The 23182-nt window shown below is 42.4% G+C and overlaps 1 protein-coding gene and 2 long non-coding RNA genes across 3 annotated transcripts; 2 read left to right on the top strand and 1 right to left on the bottom strand.

The window, feature by feature from the left end:
• Positions 1-717: 717 nt before the first annotated feature.
• LOC127368436 (uncharacterized) lies at positions 718-4284 on the bottom strand. The gene is made up of 3 exons (XR_007885819.1): positions 4245-4284; positions 3223-3488; positions 718-1760 (listed from the first exon to the last, which is right to left on the bottom strand). It is a non-coding gene; the product is annotated as an uncharacterized LOC127368436 (long non-coding RNA).
• Positions 2469-4277, top strand: LOC127368434 (uncharacterized). Its single transcript, XR_007885817.1, has 2 exons — positions 2469-2677; positions 3252-4277. It is a non-coding gene; the product is annotated as an uncharacterized LOC127368434 (long non-coding RNA).
• A 4821-nt stretch (positions 4285-9105) lies between the features above and the next one.
• On the top strand, positions 9106-22691 carry LOC127368364 (snake venom 5'-nucleotidase). Its single transcript, XM_051409157.1, has 9 exons — positions 9106-9738; positions 14134-14356; positions 15632-15820; positions 19231-19428; positions 19844-19998; positions 20696-20804; positions 20930-21079; positions 22012-22212; positions 22297-22691. The coding sequence occupies exons 1-9, from the start codon at positions 9400-9402 to the stop codon at positions 22464-22466; spliced, it is 1734 nt and encodes a 577-aa protein (XP_051265117.1). The 5' UTR covers positions 9106-9399; the 3' UTR covers positions 22467-22691.
• Positions 22692-23182: the final 491 nt, after the last annotated feature.

Genomic DNA, 23182 nt, shown 5'->3' with positions numbered 1-23182 from the left:
CCTCAGAGATCAGATGAGCTGTGCGGACATAAATTGAGCGGACGTTGTGCCGTTATCAGCAGGGTTCAGTGTAAGCCACCATGTCAGCCGCTTCGCCCTCCGACTGATCGCCTCATTAGCATCTGGATCATTAGAAGGTCGGTGTGATGAAGAGGAGCTCTTATTGATTAGTGAAGATGTTAGCCCGAAGCTCAGACATGCAAGCTTTTCATGAGACAGTTCAAAGAGGAAGTCAGCCCTCCTCTTCATCAGCAGCTGCTGACAGACTGCTCTTGAGCAAGGCAGTGACCTTCAGATGGACTGGTGGAGCTATGTAGCCCTCAAACGACATGACAGCTCGTTAAAGACCAATTACTGTAAGCTCAGAGGTTGATTGTGAAGGGTTTTACTGGATATTCATTTATTCATCTGTGCAGTTGGAATGAACGTTCAAAACACAGCGAGACACTGTCGGTTAGTTTATTCCCGTGGTTGTAAAAAGGTTTTCCAACCTCTTGTGCTACAATCACACCAGGAGGAGGAAAGTATAGACACAGAAGTGTTTCCTAGTCTATTAATCTGTGCATTAGAGATGAAGATTAAGATTACAGAGATCTTAGAAAGTGATATTGATGCACATTTCTCTCTCTGTTTTTTTCTTTTTTTTTTTAATTTTTTTTTTTTTTTTTTTTTTTTTTTTTTTTTATTTTTTTTTTTTTTTTTTTTTTTTTTTGGCTGTAGATAGGGTATTTAGCTTGGAAGGAGAGGGTTTTGTGAAGGGGTTGCAATCTGCAGTTATACCTACACAGTGGACCTTTAATCTGCCAGCATTCAGGTTAGACTTGAGAGACAGTTGTCTTGACCTTTACATGAAGCTATCCAGGATTCTTATTCAGACATGAGACCGACATGTTCAGTTGCAATCAGATTAACAGAAAGAGAAACCAGCAGTGGTCCAGGTCAGTTCGGTCCAAATCTCAACAGATGTCCGGATGTTGTTGAATTTTGTATTTTTTCCTCAATGTTTCTGTAGACTACGCAGTTCAAGAGTTTCCTTTAATTGTGTTTATTGTTGTTTTTTTACTATTTCCTGTTATATTTTATATAATCATAATAATAATAATCTGCACCACGGGTACATCTCAGCTGCGTCCGGTGGATTTAGGCCATTAGGGTATGATTGAAGTGTCTCATGTACTCTATAAATAATCTGTTAAACATCTACAGACAAAGTGAAACAGCTGTATCTGCAGGTGGACTGTCTGAATACAGCGGTACCCAGTTGCGTTCAGAACTGGTGGCTTTAAAGGCCACAGCACATGATTCACATCATTTCCATGAAAACACTCAGTGAAGCCATTGTGTACTGTATGGAGGCATCTGCACTTGTTGTTTATTCATGTTTGTCCCCTTAATTTGTCCCCCCGTCTGTCTGTGGCCAGTGGATTCACTCCATAGGAACAAACAGGTGAAACACGAGGACGACACCAGGTGCTCTGTCACCTTGCCTGCCGGATTCCAGCTTTAACGCAGAGAGCTGATGAAGGATGAATCCATCAGGGAGCGCTGTCTCTGTGTGCAGTATTCATGCAGGACAGACAGGATGAATGCACAAAGGAGGAGTTTTATTGTCCACTGTACTGCCTTCTACATTCTCATTCTCCAGATCCTCTCGGCTGCTCTCCAGAGAGCTGTTGTTATCCATCAGCTGAAATAAGAAAGGCTGCGTCACTCTGCTGTTCTTCACACCCTCATCCATTTCTTTTATTCCCCCACAGCGCCTGTCAAAATAACCAAACATTCCTCATGATAACACTCCACTTCTGCCTTTTCATTTTTCATATCAAACCTGTACAGAAATGTAACATTTAGAGAAACCCTGCTGCTATTATTCTGCCCTGGCGTGGTGTGGTGTGTGTGTGAGCGTGACTCCTCTGTTGAGTCATTTGTGGCACTCTGCTGCCCTCTCCTGTGCCATATTTCACACAATCTGGTGGGAAATAAACAGAAGCCACCGGCAAAATGCTGCTAAATCTTCCCCGAGGCCGATAAATCGCTTCGTCTGCCGGCGGCTGAGGCGGGTGTGGTTAAAGGCCGTGGTGCCAGAATGAATGCCAGCTTCCTTTTAGTCTCCGTCCAGTATGCAGAAATGTACAGTACACTGTGAACACATTTATTCAGCAAAAAACTGCGTTTTAGCATAAAGTGGGCGTGTTGGTAAACAGGAGACTTGTGGGTATCCACAGAACCCATTTTAGTTCACATATCTTTAGGTCAAAGGTCAAGGGATCCAACTAGCATGACATGGTTGGTACCAATGCCAACATGTGTATGTGGGGCATTGTGGGTATTAGATTGGCTGAACCAACCACATACAACCTGAAGTGCTTTCGGTTTAATATGTTGTATTTATGGAACCGGTATTAGGCTTATTTTAGGAGCTGCTGTTGTTTATCACAGCTTACAGCTTTAGACTCACATTACAGTATTTTAACTCTAACTCTGTTTTCTGTGAGACTTCCTGAGACTCTCCTCATGCTGTCAGTTCATTTCTTGCACTCTGTTGCCCCCTAGTGAGACAACACACTCATTCATATTCAATAAGAAGGTTGTGGGAGGAGAATTACCACAAACCAGCAACCGAATCTTCCCTGAAGCTGATCAATCTGTCAGGTCTGCAGGAGCTGAGCTGCTGAACGTGAGTTTAATCTTTTGTTTGAATTAGTTCGTCTTCACTTAGGAGACTCAACCATTTTTCACAAACTGGGGCTTGATGCCATTCTGTTTAAAATATCACCTACATCACCCATCAACCTCCCATTTGGAGGAATTCTAAGCAGAATATCATTGTTCTGTCAGCTTTTTGGTTTCTGATGCAGGACGAGGCTGAAGCTCTGTCAGTGTACACTCGGATCAATAATAATAATAATAATAATATATATAATATATACACTGTCGTCAGTTTACATCTATAATAATAATCTAAACCAAATGTCCCATCTGTCCCTGAGGGTCACAGTTGCCTGTAGAGAGAGATAGAAGTGAACAGTTCACAGAAAACGGCTCAAATTCTGTTTCATTAAGTCCACAAGGTTCAGTTGTGTTTCACTTCATCAATCCAAAACGCCTCCAGGTTTAACAAAGGGGGGGGCTTTTGGACTGAACCTAACACTGTCAGTCAACCAGGTGAGACGATCAATAATCATAAATGTTTAAAGGAACCTCACTATCCTTCGCTCTGACCTTCTCTGTTGTTGGTTTTTCTCCGCCAGCGTCAGACAGATTCCTCCGGTTTCATGGTGCTTCACCAACGTGATGGTTGCTACGGAGACACTGATGCATTTATTAGCTGGCAGCTGGGACTAATCCGTCTCCGGTGTTTCGTCAGCCCAGATCAAAGCAGCTGCTGGTCTCAGGACTGTGTTACAACATCTGTATTCTCCTGGAAAGTAGGACGTCTTCACTCGCACACAGCACACACGTATATATCTCCTGTGTATTCATACTGTCTGTAACAGTTACACGACAACCATTTATTAAAAAAACAGGAGGAACAAAGAGATTTTTTGGTTTGAAAATAATCGGTTTCTGTTCCTCGACATATAAACAGCTCATTTCCCTGCATTCAAAACAAAACACGGACCTTACAGATTGCAGAACTTTTCAGCAAACAACCAAAACTATCAGCAATTTTATTCTCACTGCAACAAAATGACTTTGTTTTTTAATGAATATTATAAAAAACAATCACTAACAAAATATTTTTGCAATTTTTCATTTTCTCTGACAAATGAATTGTAAAAATTGCCTAAAAGATCTCAACATGCAGCACAATTGTTTTTAGAAAAGCTGCTGTGAAATCCTGGATGGACTATAAAGCCTCGCCTCACGCTCCCCTTCAAGACGTGTGGGAGAAACTACGGTGGCTGTGCAAATAAAACATGAATTGCCTCTATCTAGAGCCAGTGTTTGGTTTGTCTGTTCTGGGCTACTGTAGAAACATGGTGGTTCAACATGGTGGACTCCACCAGAAGAGTATCTTCAGTATCTTGCTCAAGGATACTTCGACATGTGGCAGGAGGAGCCGGGGATCGAACCACACAACCTTCCAATTAGTGGACGACCCACTCTGCCTCTGAACCACAGCCGCCCAAAAATGTAATATTATTATTACTTAATGTAAATAAGTATATGGCCAAAAGTATGTGGACACCCCTGCAGTTAAAGCTACGTTTGTAAAATCAGAATTAGAAAACAAACCTTACCTTGTGAACAAGTATTAAAAAACCAAAACCTTCTCTGATTCTTTCATTGTGTGAGCATTAGAATGAATGAAACATGAATAACCAGATTCTTGTTTCCGTGTTGGAACACGATGAACGCCTGAGGCTGAGTGAGTGAATGAATTAGTGGATTTATTTCACAATAACTGCCTCAAGCAAAACAGCCACTTAAAAACATTAGACAGTAAATCTGCAGCAGAGTTTTAACTCTTTTTTTATTATTATACGAGGTCGAATGGTCACATATCCACACAGCCACAGTTACACAGCCCCTACAGAAACAATTAATTTCCCATGTTCCTCACATGTGAGACAGATGCTACCACATGTTTCAACACAGTCACACACACACACACACACACACAGCAGTTTACCTGACTTCACACATTACACCACAGAATGTCCCAAAACCAAGAGTAAAAAGTACCCAAATACTGTACATATATCCTACAAATATGATGTAAACATTGACACTGGGGGTCAGGTATTGCAGGAGGAGGGTGGAGAGGATCTGACACTGTGTGGCTGCAGGGCGAGCTTTGTGTTCAGATGGCTGCGCTGTTTCGACACCAGCACCATCATCAGTTTTCTAAATGATTCGTAATAGCTGGAGGGCTCGTAGTCTGAGCCGGGACCGAGAAACAGCTCCTCCTAATGTTTACAGCAAGGATGGATCCTCTCTCTCTCTCCTGATAAAGACCTTTCCTTATCTGAAGGAAGTAAATCAGGAAAATCCCTCTGCTGACTACAAACATAAATAAACATTTCTGTATCAGACTGTAATCTGCTCTGGAGTGTGTGTGTGTGTGTGTGAACTGTTTACATACTGTTTCTATTGAAGAACCACAGAGACAAAAAAAAGAGTTGACAAAAGGAAAGAATTAAAATGTTGATGATTTACAAACTGCATTAATATACATATATTAATATATATATATGTGTGTAGCTAAATAAATGAGGAGTTTAGGAGCTCCTCTAGGTTTCTGAAGGTACCAGTGGAGGTTGTTACCAACACCTGAACTGGTTTTACATCTGATGACAGTCTGTCCTGGAGATCCAGGAGACTGAGTGAGGGTGCTTTGTCCCGATGAACCTGGAAAACATGAAACAGAGGAGAAAGATTATTGAGACAAATCCATATTGGAGAAAGATGATCAACAAAAAGTACAGAAGTGTAAAAAATACAATAAATAATATTCAAATAAATATATTGTAGAGGTTGGAGGTACTGGGTGCTGTGGTTGTGGAGGTTTGAGGTTCTAGGTTATGGGTGCTGTGGTTGTAGAGTCTGATGGATTTGAACTCTCTCCTGATTTTTATGATGGAGAAGGAAAAAAAAGAGACCTCGGCTGCTATAGATTTGATCGTAGCAACTTCCAAGTCAGCACTGTTATAGGAATGTTCAGGCCACTGAAGTCAAGGGTATTTACTAGAGACTTCACCAAACATACATGTTTTGATAGTGGGGGAAACCCACACAGAAATGGGTGGACCATTCCAACTCCACTCAGGAAGGCCCTGCCTTAGCCAAGATTTGAACCCACAATCTTCTTGCTGTGAGACAAGACTGCTACTACTCCCAGTTTATTTGTCTATGTTAGGAGGGAGGAGCCATGGGGTGCTTGGGCGTAGTTGCTGAGCAGATGCCTTTGTTATGTGAAGTGAAAAAGACCTCACCACAGCAAGATAGATCTGTCCCAGGAGGCCTTGGGCAGAAAAACATTAGGGTTCAGCTCTGCGTTGCATTTTGGCTAAAATCAAGAGTGCTCTGTGTTCTTATTGTTTTGTTACGTTCTCTATAAGGAAACTACGCGTTCAACAGATTTTCAGATTAGATTTTTACTCCACGCTCTCCCTGGTGTTGCAGTACCTCTGAGAACGGTGCACTCTCCTTCTAGTTCATAGAAAATCAAACACCTGTTCCAAACAGACAAATGTATTGCTCAACCCTGCCACGGTGGAAAAAACTCTCATTGGCTCTTGTGGAAACTCAGTGGGGTCACAGTCTCAAACCATTGTATGTCTGCCATGACAGCTGGGGGGAATCAACAGTGAGATAATGCCTTAAAATCAACGCAGCCAGATCATTTTCCCTCAGTTTTCCAGACTCCTCGCAGACGGTTTGGAGGCCCTCTGGGGTTTCAAGGGGTTTTAGGCTTAAATTAAGTTATCCTTAACCGACCCCTCTCAGAGAAATTCATTCTCCACATTTAACCTCCATCCCAAGTACCAGGAGCAGCCGATATCCACTGTGTGACGCTCGGGGACCCACTACAGATCTGAGACAGTGGTCCTCCAATCAGCAAGGCCCCGCCCTAGACCACACCCGCTGTCTCCTGTTCAGCTGGGAAGCTCCCATTAGATCTGGGAAACGTTATTTAAGGTTCAGGGAAGCTCCCTTGAGTAGGGGGACCAGGACCGCAAGATGGGACACCAGAATCAGTGCCAGAAGAGACCACGTCAGATCCATTGATCATCTCTTGAAAAAGCTGCAGAATGGGACGATTCTAGGAAACAGAAACTGCAGTGGTCTCCTAGAGAAGTTGCAGCAGTGACATTTTAGTCGACATATTTTCAAGAGGAAACCAGACGGAATAAATTAGTGCAAACAGTGCGAGGCTGCTGAGCATCCTGCTCCAGTTAGTCACTCTCATGAGAACATCAGAAACATCATTCAGCCATTGAACAGTTAACAGTCCTGCAGTGTTATGTAATACTGTAATCATTTGTTGTTGAAGATTTTGCCTCCATTGTTTCTCAGTGTTTACAGCTAATGTTAGTTAGCAAGCTTCTTTGCATGCTTGTACGAGTTCAGATTAACAAAGTAAAAAGTAGCAGCAGTAGTATAACAAATAAAAAAAACTAGTATTAAAGCAGCCCTGTGTTACAAACAGGGAGACTCTGCTGCTGGTCTTCAGACTGGTGACACAGGTAGTCCTTATTCCTTCCTCTGTCTAGTCATGAGAATGGACAAACTCTGGCATGCCTTCACCATCCTGGGGAAAAGATTAGCTCACAGATACTGTTGAATGATGCCCATCAGAGGAAACATTCATTACTTTAACCTTAACAAACAAAGCTAGCCCAACAATGTCTTATTTCAAACTTTTTTTCTATCTTCTATAAATTGTAATATGATGCATGTTGTTAATGATTGTATTATTATTATTCCTATTTCTTGAATGTGTTGTGAGGAACAAACTTCCTCCTGGGGATCAATAAAGTATTTCTTTTTTGTTTGTTACACTCGTCAGACAGCGACAGTCCTCACACAATCATACAGAATGAACACACAGATATTTACAGTGTGCAGACGAGGCGTACTGACAGTGTGGCTCCCAGAATGCTTCCTGACAAATGTCCTGTGGCTGTTTGTCCTGGTTTTAAGGTGGAATTTCCTCCATACCTCGCTCTCTTTCATTACCGTGATATGAAAAGACTGATGATGAAGAGTGAAGATGACTATGTTTGTTCTGGCTCATTGACTGAAAAGGTTTCAGAAGGTGTGTCGTCACTTACAGTTTTCCATGTTTACTTTTTGCCTCACCGTCGAGTTTAAACCTGTCGGTGACATAATCCACCGCTCAGTAACCACTACTACACTGCAGTGAGTGCACAGTGCATCAGAGCACACAGCATGGTGCTACCTGTACAGACAGTAACTGCTTTCTGTTGATGGATACACAGTACACTCACAGTACACTCACTGTACACTCACTGTACACTCACAGTACACTCACAGTACATTCACTGTACACTCACTGTACACTCACAGTACACTCACAGTACACTCACAGTACACTCACAGTACACTCACAGTACACTCACTGTACACTCACAGTACACTCACAGTACACTCACAGTACACTCACAGTACACTCACAGTACACTCACAGTACACTCACTGTACACTCACTGTACACTCACAGTACACTCACAGTACACTCACAGTACATTCACTGTACACTCACTGTACACTCACAGTACACTCACTGTACACTCACAGTACACTCACTGTACACTCACAGTACACTCACAGTACACTCACTGTACACTCAGTACACTCACAGTACACTCAGTACACTCACAGTACACTCACTGTACACTCACAGTACACTCACTGTACACTCACTGTACACTCACTGTACACTCACAGTACACTCACTGTACACTCACTGTACACTCACTCTACACTCACAGTACACTCACTGTACAGTTACAGGGACCGATCTGTTCCAGCTACTGATTTGTGTCTTTCTGTTCTTGCTGTAAATAAAAGGAGACGTTATGTTCTGGGTGCTGAGATGGATTTCCTCATTAAACCTAATTTCAGTTTTCTATAAGTAGATTTCCTCATTACAGTGACACTGACAGAAAGCAGCTGCAGCGGCTCTTCCTGCCATCACACAGCTTTATCATTCTGACAGTGAACATCATGTGTTTATTCTACAGCAGGTTCATTAGAGCCCCAACAGCTCCCTAAACCCAAATATTAACCACAGCTTAACACATCTGAATGAAATTGCCTCATTGTGAGTTTTTAATTAATGTGCATGGTTCTGTGAGGTTCCTGGTACAAGTTTAATGCTCTCATCTGAACCTCCTCCCTCAGTGGCTCTCTTCTGGCTGCTGTCAGTGTGTTTGTGGACGAACCCACTGACAGTCTCCTCCCTGCAGCCCACACTGAGCTGTATGTCCTGTATAACCTCCACATCCACAGTCAGTCTGTCTGTTTCTGCTGCCTGTGTGTAAAATGTGTTTTAGTGTCAAACTCTTTCAATTCTCTGAGGAGGAGGAGTTCAGGATGCTCCACACAGCTTCACCCAGTGAGTCACTTCATTACAGAGGCTGTTAATGAATGTGTGAACAGGTCAAAGGTGGAGAAGAAGATCATAACAACCTCCTCCTCTTCTGTCTGAAGGCGCCTCTCTCTCCCTGTGTGTGTGTGTGTGTGTGTGTGTGTGTGTGTCGCTCTCTCTCTCTCTCTCTCTCTCTCTCTCTCTCTCTCTCTCTCTCTGTCTCTATCTCCTCCCCCCCTCTCTCTGTCTTCGGGAGTCTCATTCAGAGAGGACTGATGTAGAGGAGGCAGCCACCGTCCGCTCTTCCTCCTCCAGTCTTCTTTACGCGCAGCGGAGTGATGGCAGCGCTGCGCCCGGAGAGGAGCCTCCTCCTCCTGCTGGGCTTCTTCTCCACCTCGGCAGCCTGGGACCTGGTTCTCCTCCACACCAACGACGTGCACGCCCGGGTGGAGGAGACCAGCAAGCACTCCGGGAAGTGCAGCAGCAGCAGGAGCAGCGGCGGCGGGTGTTTCGCCGGGGTGGCCCGGAGAGCCACGGTGGTCAACAGGATCCGCTCCTCGCAGACCAACGTGCTGCTGCTGGACGCCGGAGACCAGTTCCAGGGGACAGTGTGGTTCAATTACTACAAAGGAGCCGAGGCTGCGCACTTCATGAACAAACTGCGTTATGATGCCATGGTAGGAACCATTACTGCGCTACGCTCCTGTGGGGAGGGTAGCTGGGACAGACAGACAGGCAGACAGACAGACAGACAGTCCTTTTACTCCCAATATAAGATCTAAATGCTATGGTGAGTTTACTTTATTGTCTTTTATTCCCAGTGGTGGAGGAATTTTCTTCAGTAAAAGTAGAAACGCCACAGTGTGCAACTGATAAAGAGTGGAGTCCAGTACAGTACAGTCCAGTATAGTCCAGTACAGTCCAGTACAGTACAGCCCAGTATAGTCCAGTACAGTACAGTACAGTACAGTCCAGTATAGTCCAGTCCAGTACAGTACAGTCCAGTATAGTCCAGTATAGTCCAGTACAGTACAGCCCAGTATAGTCCAGTATAGTCCAGAACAGTACAGCCCAGTATAGTCCAGTACAGCCCAGTATAGTCCAGTACAGTAGAGTCCAGTATAGTCCAGTACAGTACAGCCCAGTATAGTCCAGTACAGTATAGTCCAGTATAGTCCAGTACAGTACAGAACAGTACAGCCCAGTATAGTCCAGTATAGTCCAGAACAGTACAGCCCAGTATAGTCCAGTACAGCCCAGTATAGTCCAGTACAGTAGAGTCCAGTATAGTCCAGTACAGTACAGCCCAGTATAGTCCAGTACAGTATAGTCCAGTATAGTCCAGTACAGTACAGAACAGTACAGCCCAGTATAGTCCAGTATAGTCCAGTACAGTACAGCCCAGTATAGTCCAGTATAGTCCAGTACAGTACAGCCCAGTATAGTCCAGTACAGTACAGCCCAGTACAGTCTAGTCCTGTACAGTCCAGAACAGTACAGCCCAGTATAGTCCAGTATAGTCCAGTACAGTACAGCCCAGTCCTCATGCAGTCAGTGTTGTATTAGATTGTTGATCCATGAAGGTACAAGAAGTTGATTTACAACTACAGCAACTTTATAATCTCTGTTTGGTTACTTATTGTATCCTATTGAAATTTTAGAATCGCACAAATAATTGAAATATTATGGAAATCACAGACTGCCGAGGGCAATAAACAGCATTTAATGAAGTATTATAATGAAGTACTGTGGTGCTGCAGAGAGGCCGTGTTTGTTTGGTACAGACCCACAAACATTTCATCATCATGGTTTAAAGATTTTTATATATTTTTATTGTATAAATCCTATCTGTCTCAATAATGGTAATATGATGTTTTTACCACATCTTCCATCGTAGTGGTCTGACTGAACCAGGGTCTGCAGTTGGTTGGTGACAGTGATAATCCTGTATCGCTGTATATCTCCTGTGGTGGATCGATGATAATCTCAGTGAAGGATTTAGAGATCATCCCGTACAGTTTATTCAGTTTTACAACATTTATAAAGATGAACAATGTGACAGTTCTCCAAAAGTGAAGCTAAAACATCGTGATCGCCCCCTGGTGGCTGACTGCAGTACATGTCATATATATATACTGTATTTATATTTTTTTCACTAAGCCTGTATGATTGCTATTGTATTTGTATGTCCTGGGTTTGGCTTCACTTTTGGAGAGCTGTCATGTCGTCCATCTTTATATATTGTGATGGTCTGTAGCCAGTACCACATTTTAGGCAGTATCGGAGGAATTTACAATTGCGTTATTGTAGTTTTCTGCCATTAAGGTTCACAGATAGAGAGAATAATGTATTTGTCATTTGGTACCCACCGTTTTGGTATAATTCTTATAAAAAAAGAAATAACTTGACAAACCAAAGTCCTATAGTGTTGTAATCCCATCATAAAGTACAATAACACACAGCGTGCAGGAGTCAGATCTACAGTTTACAACGTTACAAAAATGATTAAAAAAAAAAGATAGAAAGGTTTCAGGTCAAAGCATGTTAATCAGACTCCACTCAGTGAATGTATTGATCCAGGTCAGAAGGCCTCAGTTGGTATTAATTAGCCTAATAGCAGCAACTCGGAGAGAGGCCTTTTAATGGATGAGCTGTCCGCTCTCTCTTTAATCTTTACACCTGAATTAAAGAAATTAGTTTAGACTCATTATAAATCTTGATGGATAGTTATTCCCCCAAAATGAGATGTTTTAAATTCTGTAAAAGTGACTCCAGTACGGTGGCCAGGAGAGGTCAACACACTGCAAATGAGGAAAACATCTTCACTACTTTGACAACGTCTGGTCACACAAGCAAATCAAGAAACAAAGAAATCCACCGCAAATATGTAACACTGCAAGTTATACACAACAAAAAGTTTCAGCAAGACAATTTAAGTTTTACAACAAAATAATGAAACCACCAGGAAACACAAAAGATTTTCCAATAAATTCTCGTAAGGCCCTTTTCTACCAAAGTAGTTCTGGTTCTTGAACCTGTTCCGTTCAAGAATCATATAACCTTGGTGCTATGTATCGAACCAACCTTTCACCAGGTTTAAGGGCAATATAAAGTTGTCAGTAATCAGCATAGATGTGAACATATCCAGCCAATATCAGACTTATACAATCACAATGTTGTTACTTCATATACCAACATCACTGACGAGTGGTTGACGACAAATCACACATCTGGGCATGTTCATCAAGCCTTAGTACCCCCTAGAAACATCTGTTGTGTCGTGTATGACAATGTGGTGAAGATGTTTTCTTCATCTGCTTGTGTTTTGTCCTTTGGCAGCTGTTTTCTTTAGTTCTCTCTGCTACAGGAGAGGACTGTCGACGCTCAACAGGCATCCATTTGATGCTTCGTAGGTCAAAAGATGTCAAGGTTAAAACTGGACGAAATTTGATTGAAAACTGAGCGTTGTTTAACCCTTTTTCACACGTTGTTTTCAATATATTGAGAACCCTTTTTTTATTAGAATCCTTGACTGTATATAATTAGTGGACTGAGCTTTTGGGTCTGTGAAGTGAAGCCAATGCAGATGTGTCTGCATTCCTTCTAATGGCCACCAGGGAGCAGCTCTATGGGTTGCAAAAAAGAAGTCTGATAGAACTGAGCCTGAGAAGAAATGAGCCGAATCTTAGTTGATTTATTCCCTCAGTAAACAGTTTCCTGATGAGTTTCTGGTCTCAGTCTCTAGTTTCAGTCTTCTTCCATACAGCATGATGTTCATTTAGTAACTGATGGTCCCATTTAGAGTAAAACAGACCATAAAGCAGGGTATGCTTTAGGGCGTCTGCATATAGAACCATAGATGTCTTCTGTGAGCATCAACCAAATGCTTACTGGGTAATGAACTACCTGTCACTGTGTATGTGACACATCAGAGCATCTGTTTCTGACAAATAAAGTCAAAGAATCAGATTTACTGACTGAAAGAGCTCTTCCAGCCACTGTTTACCTGCCTGTGGACAGAGAGAGAGAGAGCAGGCACATGATAAGCAGACTCGTTTTAATTCAGTTCTGCTTCACTTTCTGTGCCTTAAGAGCTGCTGGCTGTCGGCTGTCAGCATCCATCTTCTTCTGTCCGGAAACAGTTTCCTGTAGCTGGATTTCATTAACAATCTTACTCCTTAGTGGAAGATGAGGTTAGTGTGTGTACTCAGATTTATATAAACGGATCTAAAGGAGCTCCAAAATGAAAGTAAACTATGACAAACGTGCTCATCCGTACAAAGTTCACGTAAAGTACATCCTGGACAAGTCCCCAGTCAGTCGCAGGGCTGCGACACTTCTCCATTAAGGCAGTTTGACAGCTGGTTCAAAGCCGGTGTAGTCGACTTGCTAGCAACATGAACCCGGCCTAATCTTGAACCAGTTCTGACGTCTCGGCTCTTGGTCAGGAAAACTGGTTCCAGCACACCACCTTGCTGGTCTAGAACCAAGAACCACTTACAACTGTTTAGCCCATAGATGTTGTGAACATAAGCTGTTGGTCAGCTAACATTACACACACATAGCTAATTATTAGCACATCAGTGTTTTGTTTGCAACCAGCTGGCGCATGTAATGATGTGGTACAACCGGCACTAACACCAGAACCAGAACTTGAGACTAAGGCCACACAGTGGTTACAAACATTTCTTCTACAATTGTAAAATAAGGACAACTTTATTATATTCATATAAAGTAAAGATTTTGGGCACAACTTCACCTACAAGGTGCATGAAGAAGGGAAAAGGTCTGAAGAGGTCAAACTCATTTGCAGTATAAAGAACAACTATATAGTCATTTCAACATGTTTCTGCTTGAGTTCTGACGGACCTGCAAGGGATTCAAACATTACTTAAGCCATGACACGTGTTTTCTCTCTTTCCAAGTGAATCATTCATCATCTGCTGAATCTAGAGGAAGTAGTCTGAGTGTGTGTGTTACTTTAGTGAATTTGTGTGTCATCTGACATTTGATGAGAGCAGCTGTCTGAATGTTATTCTACAGTTCTCTATTTGACTCCTTTGTTTTTTCAGGCTTTTGGAAATCATGAGTTTGATAACGGAGTGGAGGGGCTCATGAAACCGTTCATGGAGAAGATCCAGTGTCCTGTTCTCAGCGCCAACATCAAACCGGATGAAACTCTGGCCGCCACGTTTGGCAGCTCTTACTTACCGTATAAGATACTGACAGTTGGCAGCGAGAGGGTGGGCGTGGTGGGATACACATCACAGGAAACTCCTGCTCTGTCCAAACCTGGTAAGTGGATGGTTTCTGACTCACACTGTTTACGCACTCATCTCGAGGCCTCCACACTGTAAACATGCTGATATGGTCTCTCTCTCTGTTTCCTGGTGTAGTCTATATATGTTTCCTCTCCAGCTGTCATGAAGAGTTAGAGGGACTTTTTGTTATATTTTAAGAGGGCTATGGTCTTTAAATGAAAATGGAGAACTGAAATTCATCTGATGTATGCAAGCAGTGTTAGAACTGAGATTCACACAGTTTACTTAAAGTAGTGAGTTACTAGTACTATTGAAGTGAATTAAGGATTTAAGGTATTCAACGCAGCGTTACCTGAATAAGATGACAGATTTCTCTGAGTTTGAACATTGTTGGAAACATTTGGGATAATGGAAGAACTCGACTACATACAGAACATAGAGCCAGCGTTTATACACTGTTTAATGGCAACAGTTACAGATTATAGGTTTAAAATGATTCATGTAAAATGATTTATGCCAATATAAAAGATGATTCCAGCAAATACATGCAAAGCAGATAGACCACAAACAACAAACAATGTCACCAGCAGAGATGTGAGTTAATCGTGGAGGAGATGAAGGCTGATAAAGTCGCTGCTGGAGTGTGAAGAAATGTTCAGAATATAAAGTAGGTAGCGTGAGAGAGATCAACCAGAGACAGAGGACGATTGTTTCTGTGATTTCTTATCAGTAACATTCACTACAGTCAGGGATTTATCTTCCTGTATTTCAGCCAACAGACACAGGATGATATGAAAACAACCTCTGTGTTGTGTCGGAGCTAAGGAAGTTTGACTGTGTCAAGTCAAAGGTGAAATGATGATGATGATCATGAGGAAGTTTCTAATTCCTTCGGTTTGTTTAATTTCTTCTTACAGAAGAAAGTTCAGATAAATCCTTTTAAAAATCATTTTGTTACAGTTTTTTTATTCTCATTGTTTATAAGAAAAGATGCACTTCAGTTCTCCTTCTGGGAGATATAATAATAATTATTAATATTGAGTGTCTACCGATACCGTACTTATATTTACCAAATCGACGGGGAATCAGCACAATAAGAGCTTCTAAAACAAAATGAGAAGCTGCTTCCTGAATGTGTTATACACTGCGCTTTGCTAATCAGAGAGACAGCGATAAGTGTTCAGTGAGTCCGTGTAATTTATCAAATCAGAGTCGATCAGCAACATCTGTGGCTAAAAGAAATGTAAATGGGATGTTTTTGCAGGTTTAACAGGTATTTTTTTACAGTGTTGCTCTTTCACCTGTACAGGACCACACCTGCGGTTCGAGGACGAGGTGACCGCCCTGCAGCTGCAGGTGGACAAGCTGCAGACGCTGGGCGTGAACAAGATCATCGCTCTGGGCCACTCTGGGTTCACCGTGGACCAGGAGATCGCCAAGAAGGTCCGCGGGGTCGACATCGTCATCGGCGGACACACCAACACCTTCCTCTTCACAGGTGAGGTAACGTCACGTCACCTACGTGGTTTCTGATGCCTGATGCCGGATTTCAGAGAAGCTTTTATATGAATTGTGATGTGTGTCCGATGTTTTTATGTGGGAAAAAAATTTGAATTGCAAAAATAGTTGCAATTTTTGGTTGTACAATTAAAAATCAAAGGCAGCTTGTCCCAGTGAGAATAAAACTGCTCATACTTCAGTGACGTTTGGTTTATTGGTGCCCTCTAAAGGCTAACCGTTTGACATTTGGTGAGTTAATTTTCTTCGTTGAAGCTGTTAGAGCTTGTTGCAGGTTGTGAACTCTCCGTTCTGGGATTAGGGATTAGGGTCGGGCACAGCACATACACGAATATATCAGCAACCACTGATTGCAGGTCTGACGGAGGCCGGTTGGAAAATTTGAACATATCACTACACTCTAATAAACATGTGACGACTAGTTGACGAGGAAGATCTTTTTAATTAATGGATGATGAAAATAAACATCAGTTGCAGCCGCAGTGACACAAAAGAACATCCAAACGTCTTTTATCCAAAACTCAAAACCTATTCTGGGATCTGTATATATAAAAAAATATATCTTTGGAATAACTGGCTTTCGTCTGTGGTTCTCTGACTGACTGTGTTCACTGGTTGGATGACGGCAGCAGCACATTCAGTTGACCTGTCATCAGCCAACAGAAACATGATCGAGCTCTGAATGTGCAGCTGAGAACATCTGTCCTACCCCCCCACTGCCCACTGTAAACTGAGTGACACAGCTCTGACACTGACTGCGCTCTTGCTGCTGGACGGGGAAACTCTGAGTCTTCATACTTGTGGTTAGCTGAACAGTAAACACAGTGTCGACTCGAGCGTGCTCTCCATAAATAACTCTGTAGTGTTTCATATAAAAAGCGAACAGTCAGTTGGTGGCTCAGACCTCAGGCTCCAAGAATAAAACTGTTTCTTCTAAAGAGGAGTGTCCTTGAAGATGACTGATGCATTCAAGACCTCCTGTGAACTGCAAATTTGAGCTGTAAAATTCAACTAGAAAATTCCTAAAGAAATGTTGATTGTGCCTCGCTCTGGCCCGTAAAACGTTTTTTTTTTTTTCCTTTTTTTTTAAACCCTATACATATTAATACCTTATCTTCCCTATAGCATATTAATAACCTGTAATCCTAGCACTCTAGCATATTAATAACCTGTAATCCTCCCTATAGCATATTAATAACCTGTAATCCTCCCTATAGCATATTGATAACCTGTAATCCTCCCTATAGCATATTGATAACCTGTAATCCTCCCTATAGCATATTAATAACCTGTAATCCTCCCTATAGCATATTAATAACCTGTAATCCTCCTAACATATTAAATTTTTTTTTTTTTTTTTCTCCTTTTTATTTTTTTTTTATTTTTTTTCCCCCTTTAAATTTTTTTTAACCTTTTATTCCCCCTATAGCATATTGGTAACCTGTCATCCTCCTTAGCTAGCGCTAGCATATTAATGCCATGTCATTCTCTATAGCTAGTTAGCTAGAGCTAGCTAGCGGTTAGCTACGCGCTAAGCGCTAATCGCTAGCTAAGTGCTAGCTCTGGTTAATGTGTTTAATTGTATTATGCTCCTGAAGGAGTGCTAATGTAAATTAAGGAACAGCTCATAGTAGGGTAAAATATTTAAGGTGTATTGTTCTTATTTTGTGTTAATATTAAAATCATTCAGCTTTAAATTGTTTGTTTGTTAGCCTGCTAATTATCATTAGCTAGCCAGCTAGCGCTAGCTTATTAATGTCTTGTCATTCTCTGTAGCTAGCTCTGTGTCTGTGTGTGTGTGTGTGTGTGTGTGTGTGTGTGTGTGTGTGAGCAGGCTTTGGTTGTCATGGCAATCAGGGGAGCCCACAGCAGCTGCGCGCGCTCTCTCTCTGTCTCTAACTCCTCAGAGAGACAGAAACATTTAAAATGAATCCCCTCGAACCCATGGCCAGGAACGACCGAAATGAAAACCGAAAAGACCGTGAGCGTCGTCATCTTGTTGACTATAGCACTGCCGAGTTTCAGTGGCTAAAGTTAAAAAATGTGACCTGAGGAGATTGAGAGAGAAGAGGTTCAACGAGCGTCTTTCAAGATTCCTCCTCTACATTTTAACATGGGAGTAGATGGGGCCGTGAGAGGGCAGTGGTATCCCTGCGACCCCAGCGAATTTACCTACATTTCTATCTATAAATTATTTCTGTAGAGTGACATTTGTGGCCTTGAGAGCAGTTTACAAATTTATTTTTCGACAAATTTTTCTCTCTCCCCACACTCTAGTGATGATGTCACGCACTCTGGCGGTTGAACATTCTCCCAATACACACCCATTCATTTTTTGGACCGGTTTTTGGCGATTTACCGGCAAACCGTTTGGCGAAACGCTTAGAAAAGTCACAGCACTAATGTCCTCACCGAGCCGCACGTTTTGATACCTTTTTCGTGTACGTGCGACCAAAACTGCGGGAGGAGAAACGCGCCGAAAAACGTACGGAAGAATAATAAGCCCGAGGGAGAGTAGTATGGTGCTTATGCGAGGCACAATAATAATCTGAATGTTCAGAAGTTCACTTTCCTTTGTTATATTGGGCTGTCACTGCAATTCCTCACAGATGACTCATCAGATTTAAATTTTCTGCCAAACTAGAGACCTTGAGTGCAGGGCTGAGAGTTCTTGTACTGGAAGAGTTGAGTCACCGTTAAAGCAAAGCATTAGTGGTGTGTTCAAAGTCTCCCATAAACCTTAAGTGACGCCTGCCAAACATTTTGCCACCAAAGAAAGAAAACAGTCTTCAATAAACTTTGTCCAAACTGTATAAGCTTCATCAGTCAGTCGACATAATTAGTGAAAAAAATTAAAGATCCAGCTGAGAGAAGAGAAGACGGGCAGCTGTGATGAAGACCATCTGTAAGAAAGTGTTAATTTAAACCACAAGTTTCATCTGAAACCCAAAATTAACATTCAGACAAACTCTGGACGGGAAGTGTGAGGGAGTCAGTTAGTTTACTGCAGGCTAAAGTAGATTGTTTACAGCCTGTATTTGTTTTGTCAAATTGGCCCCTTTCAAGGAAACCTAAAAAAACCTCTTTTCTGAGCACTCGCTCTCTGTGAATCTGTGTGTGTGGTTAGATTGAACCGAGGTGGAGTTCAGTACTTCTGACGGAAAAAATTAGAAGCCAAACCTCTGAATTACTTAATTCAGTCCAGTTATAGATTTGTCCCGACACAGTTTGAAGCTACAGTTCCCAGACTTTTCGTCCTATTCACTGATCCTATGCCTGACTGTCTTATTGTATTATTGGACATTTTTATTGTACTCATCATTTTTACTTATCAACTTGCATGATTTTAGGTTCCCACAGATTCTTATTCTCGTCGTCTTCGTCTTTCAGGACCTCCCCCGTCCTCCGAGGTCCCGGCGGGTCCGTATCCGTTGATGGTGAGATCAGACGACGGGCGGCCGGTTCCAGTTGTGCAGGCTTACGCCTTCGGAAAATACCTGGGTCATCTGAAGGTGACCTTCGACGATGCTGGTAACGTGGTGAAGTCCACAGGAAACCCCATCCTGCTGGACAGCAGCGTCCCACAGGGTAAAGAACACCAAACACATTTAGTCTGGTTCTGTTGGACAGTTTGTGTCCTCATTGTCTTTTTTCACTCTTACTGTTGATGAAATACATTTCTGACTTCATTCATGTCTTAAATCAACGGCTCCTCATTCAGACAGAGGTGTGATTATATTCTGTAATCGCTCACTGATCGAGAGCAACTTTCCATAAAACATTTTCTCATCATTTATTCTACAGTGCTCAAGCCAAGAAAGAGAAGGTATTAAACTGTGTTTCTCGTTTAATTATTTTTCTTCCGATCATTATTGTGGTTGTTTAAGTTTACAGACTGATCCAGCATGACAGAATCAGCTCATTCACTGTTATCTGAACCTTCGATGGATTGATTGATTGATTTTAAATCGTCATTTTACTAAAATGAAACATCTTCATCCAGATCCGGACTTTCTCGCGGACGTGGAGGAATGGAAAAAGAATCTGGCCAATTACTCTGCTCAGGTGGTGGGACAGACTCTGGTCTTCCTGAACGGGACCACTGAAGAGTGTCGGTTTCGGGAATGCAACCTGGGAAACCTGATCTGCGACGCCATGGTAAGTCTTTCTTAAAAGAAGATACCAGTGAAAATCTATCTGTGGTTTGGTGGATTTTATATAATGCTGAGCTTCCTGAATGGATTCAACAATGTGGGGTTAGGTGCCCGGTTAGCTCAGTCGGTAGAGTTGGCGACCCTTGTAAGGAGTTGCTGCAGTGGCCCGGGTTTGAATCTGACCTGCTGCCCCTTGCTGCGTGTCATCCCCTCTCTCTCTACCCACTTTTCCTGTCTATCTACAGCTGTCACTATCAAATAAGGCCAACAAATTTTTACTTACAAAAAAAAACAATGTGGGGTTGAGGTTCCCTAAAAAACTGGACCGGGACCACCTGGAAAGGACTGTCTCAGAATGCTTCCAAGTGGATTCTGGTGCAGTTTGTGGTCTGAAAGCAGACCAGGATTTTATAACAATGTCCTGTACATCCATATAATGTCCTGTACTGTACTGTCATAGAGGACTGAAGAAAATCTCAGGATTTCTTCTTAAATTACTCAAAATGATGAATTGATTGTCAAAGTAGTTGGCGATTAATTTAATAGTTAAAAGTGAGTACACAAGAGAATACAAGAACATGATATAAATAACATTAAATAAAGGGATTGCAGATGAAAATGAGCTTCATGTTAACTGTTTAATACCAGTAAAATATATAAAAATGTGACTGAGGGAATCTGATTTTGTCTCCATCATTCAGGTCAACAACAACGTCAGATTGTCAGACGATGTCCAGTGGAGCCACGTCAGCGCCGCCATCTTCAATGGAGGAGGCGTCCGCACGTCTGTAGACGAAACCACCAGGAACGGTTCGTCGATGATTCCCATGGAAGTCAAATAAAACCAGAGCTTCTTTGAAGTTGTTGACTATCGGGTGTAAAACTGTGTTTTGTCAGAAGAACTTTCTAAAACAGTGTTGATGTTTTGTCCGTAGGTTCGATAACCATGGAGGACCTGATCTCCGTCTTACCTTTCGGAGGAACCTTTGACCTGGTGCAGCTGAAGGGCTCCACACTGAGAAAAGCTTTTGAACACTCAGTGAAACGATATGGCCAGAGCACCGGAGAATTCCTACAAGTGTCTGGTGTGTTTACATGGTTTCCGTCTGTATATTACTCTCTTAGGGCAGCTGGACTCGCAAGAGTCAGACTTGCCATCTATTTGCCAAACTACAATGGTACCAGACCAACCAGAGTCCTTTGGGGAAGTACTGGCAGCATCGGCTATATCAGGACTGGAGAGTATTTCTTCACTGAAAGTCTATATGGTTCATTGATCTGATTGGTTGAAGTTCCCAGATGGGAATCTATATATATATATCGTCTTTAGGATTTTAGGAGGAGAACTGCTCCCGAGGCCAGGGTCTTCTTCCTGCGAAGCTGCCTTACATTGTTTTGATTTATTGTATGGCTGTGTTACATTTATTTCATGTCAATAATGTCACTTCTCGGTATTTTACGGCCCTGACGAGAACGTCGGTCTCCTCGGCTGTGAACCGCTCCTGGTGTGCGCCTGGCAAATCCGCCGTTATAATAGCAATCCGCCATGGAACAAGCACGCCTGCTTTTAAAGGGAATGTGAGATGACGCTCTGATTGGTTTATTGCACGTTACGCCCAAACCACACCTATGACTAATGTAGCTACTTCAGACCAACCCATTTTAGATTTGCACCGGGCGCAAGAGTCATTTATCCCGCTGGCATAATAGCAACAGCGCCCGAGATCCGCCCACAAAGCTACTTGCGTTTTGCGTTTGATACTTGTGTTTCAGATCAGCAAGATAGGGCCCTATGTCTCTTTATACATTCCTGATTCTGATAGAACTGACGATAGCAGCATCCACGCTAACCTCTTTAGCAGCCACCATTGTTGTTTTCTAGAAAATGGTCCAGTCCCTCATAGGACGCTGATTGGTCTAAAACACATAGATTGAAGCCTGGCTATGTGTGCAGGTTGACTGATGTTTGATTGTGAACCTCGTATTGATGGATAAGTCAGACTGATGTTTCCGACAGGATTTCACGTAGAGTTTGACCTCTCCAAACCTCCGGGGCGTCGCGTGAGGAGCCTCAGCGTCCTCTGCACAAAGTGTCGAGTTCCTCACTACGAACCTGTTGAGGACAAGACGGTTTACACCGTGGTGCTGCCGTCCTACATGGTGGTGGGCGGAGACGGATTCTCCATGATCAAAAACGAGACGCTCAGACACAACAGCGGTGAGATGTTCTGACGCTGAGAGGATTTTGGTTTTATGTTTCTGAGACGAGACTTTTCATTTGACCTTTTATTTTTCCTTGCAGGGGATTTAGACATTTCGGTCGTGTCCAACTACATTGCACAAAGAAAGAAGGTTTATCCGTCTGTTGAGGGACGCATCAAGATCTACAACTCAGCTTCTGGACAGCTGGGACAGACGGCTTCGCTGGTTTTATTGGTTTCACTGTGGCTGCTCTGGACTCTGGATTTTTAACCGAACTGCATGTGAAGAATTGCTGATGGATGTGATTCGACGCGACCGAAAATCTCTTTTAATCCTGTTTTACATTCATTTTAAAACATACGCAGAGCTCTAGTGGTCAAGAACAAACTGGTTGGAGCGTCTTCAGACTCCATGTGGACCAAGTTTGGACACAAACAGAAGGAAATCCTCAAATTTCTAACCAGAAACATGAAATAAAAACTCTTTACACAAGAACTCATGGTCTTTTTACTAGTTACTAGTCTTTACATTGATTAGTGTGAAGGTGTTAATCCAAAGTCGTATCGCACTGGTTGGCGAACTGTTGACTACATGAAGACGTAAAGCATTTAATGTTTCATATAAAATGTCAGAAATATTGAATCATACTGGTTTCTGAGTAACCTGCTCTGCTGTCTGTAGGTTATATAACATTATGATTACAACAAACGTGACCATAAATGGCAGCAAACGTGGTCACACTGAGGCGCTGCAGCCTGTATATAACATTATGATTATTATGAAAATTATGACAATTAATTATTTTCCAACAGTGTAAGCCTACACACACTCGTCTCCTGAGCGTCCATCATTACAACCTGTTAACTACTGAGCCTACCTTTGAACAACACAATCAGTTGAGAAATGTAAAGGTTACAGTGCAGTTCCCAGCTTGTATTTGTTTACAGGCCAGTCTTGCCCGTTCCACTATGGTGGCGGCAGTTGTC

The sequence above is a fragment of the Dicentrarchus labrax genome, unplaced genomic scaffold (assembly GCF_905237075.1).
Source record: "Dicentrarchus labrax unplaced genomic scaffold, dlabrax2021, whole genome shotgun sequence".
Classification (NCBI taxonomy): Eukaryota; Metazoa; Chordata; class Actinopteri; family Moronidae; genus Dicentrarchus; species Dicentrarchus labrax.
Note: the sequence above shows the minus strand (reverse complement) of the source record. Positions and strands in the feature narration are given on the sequence as shown.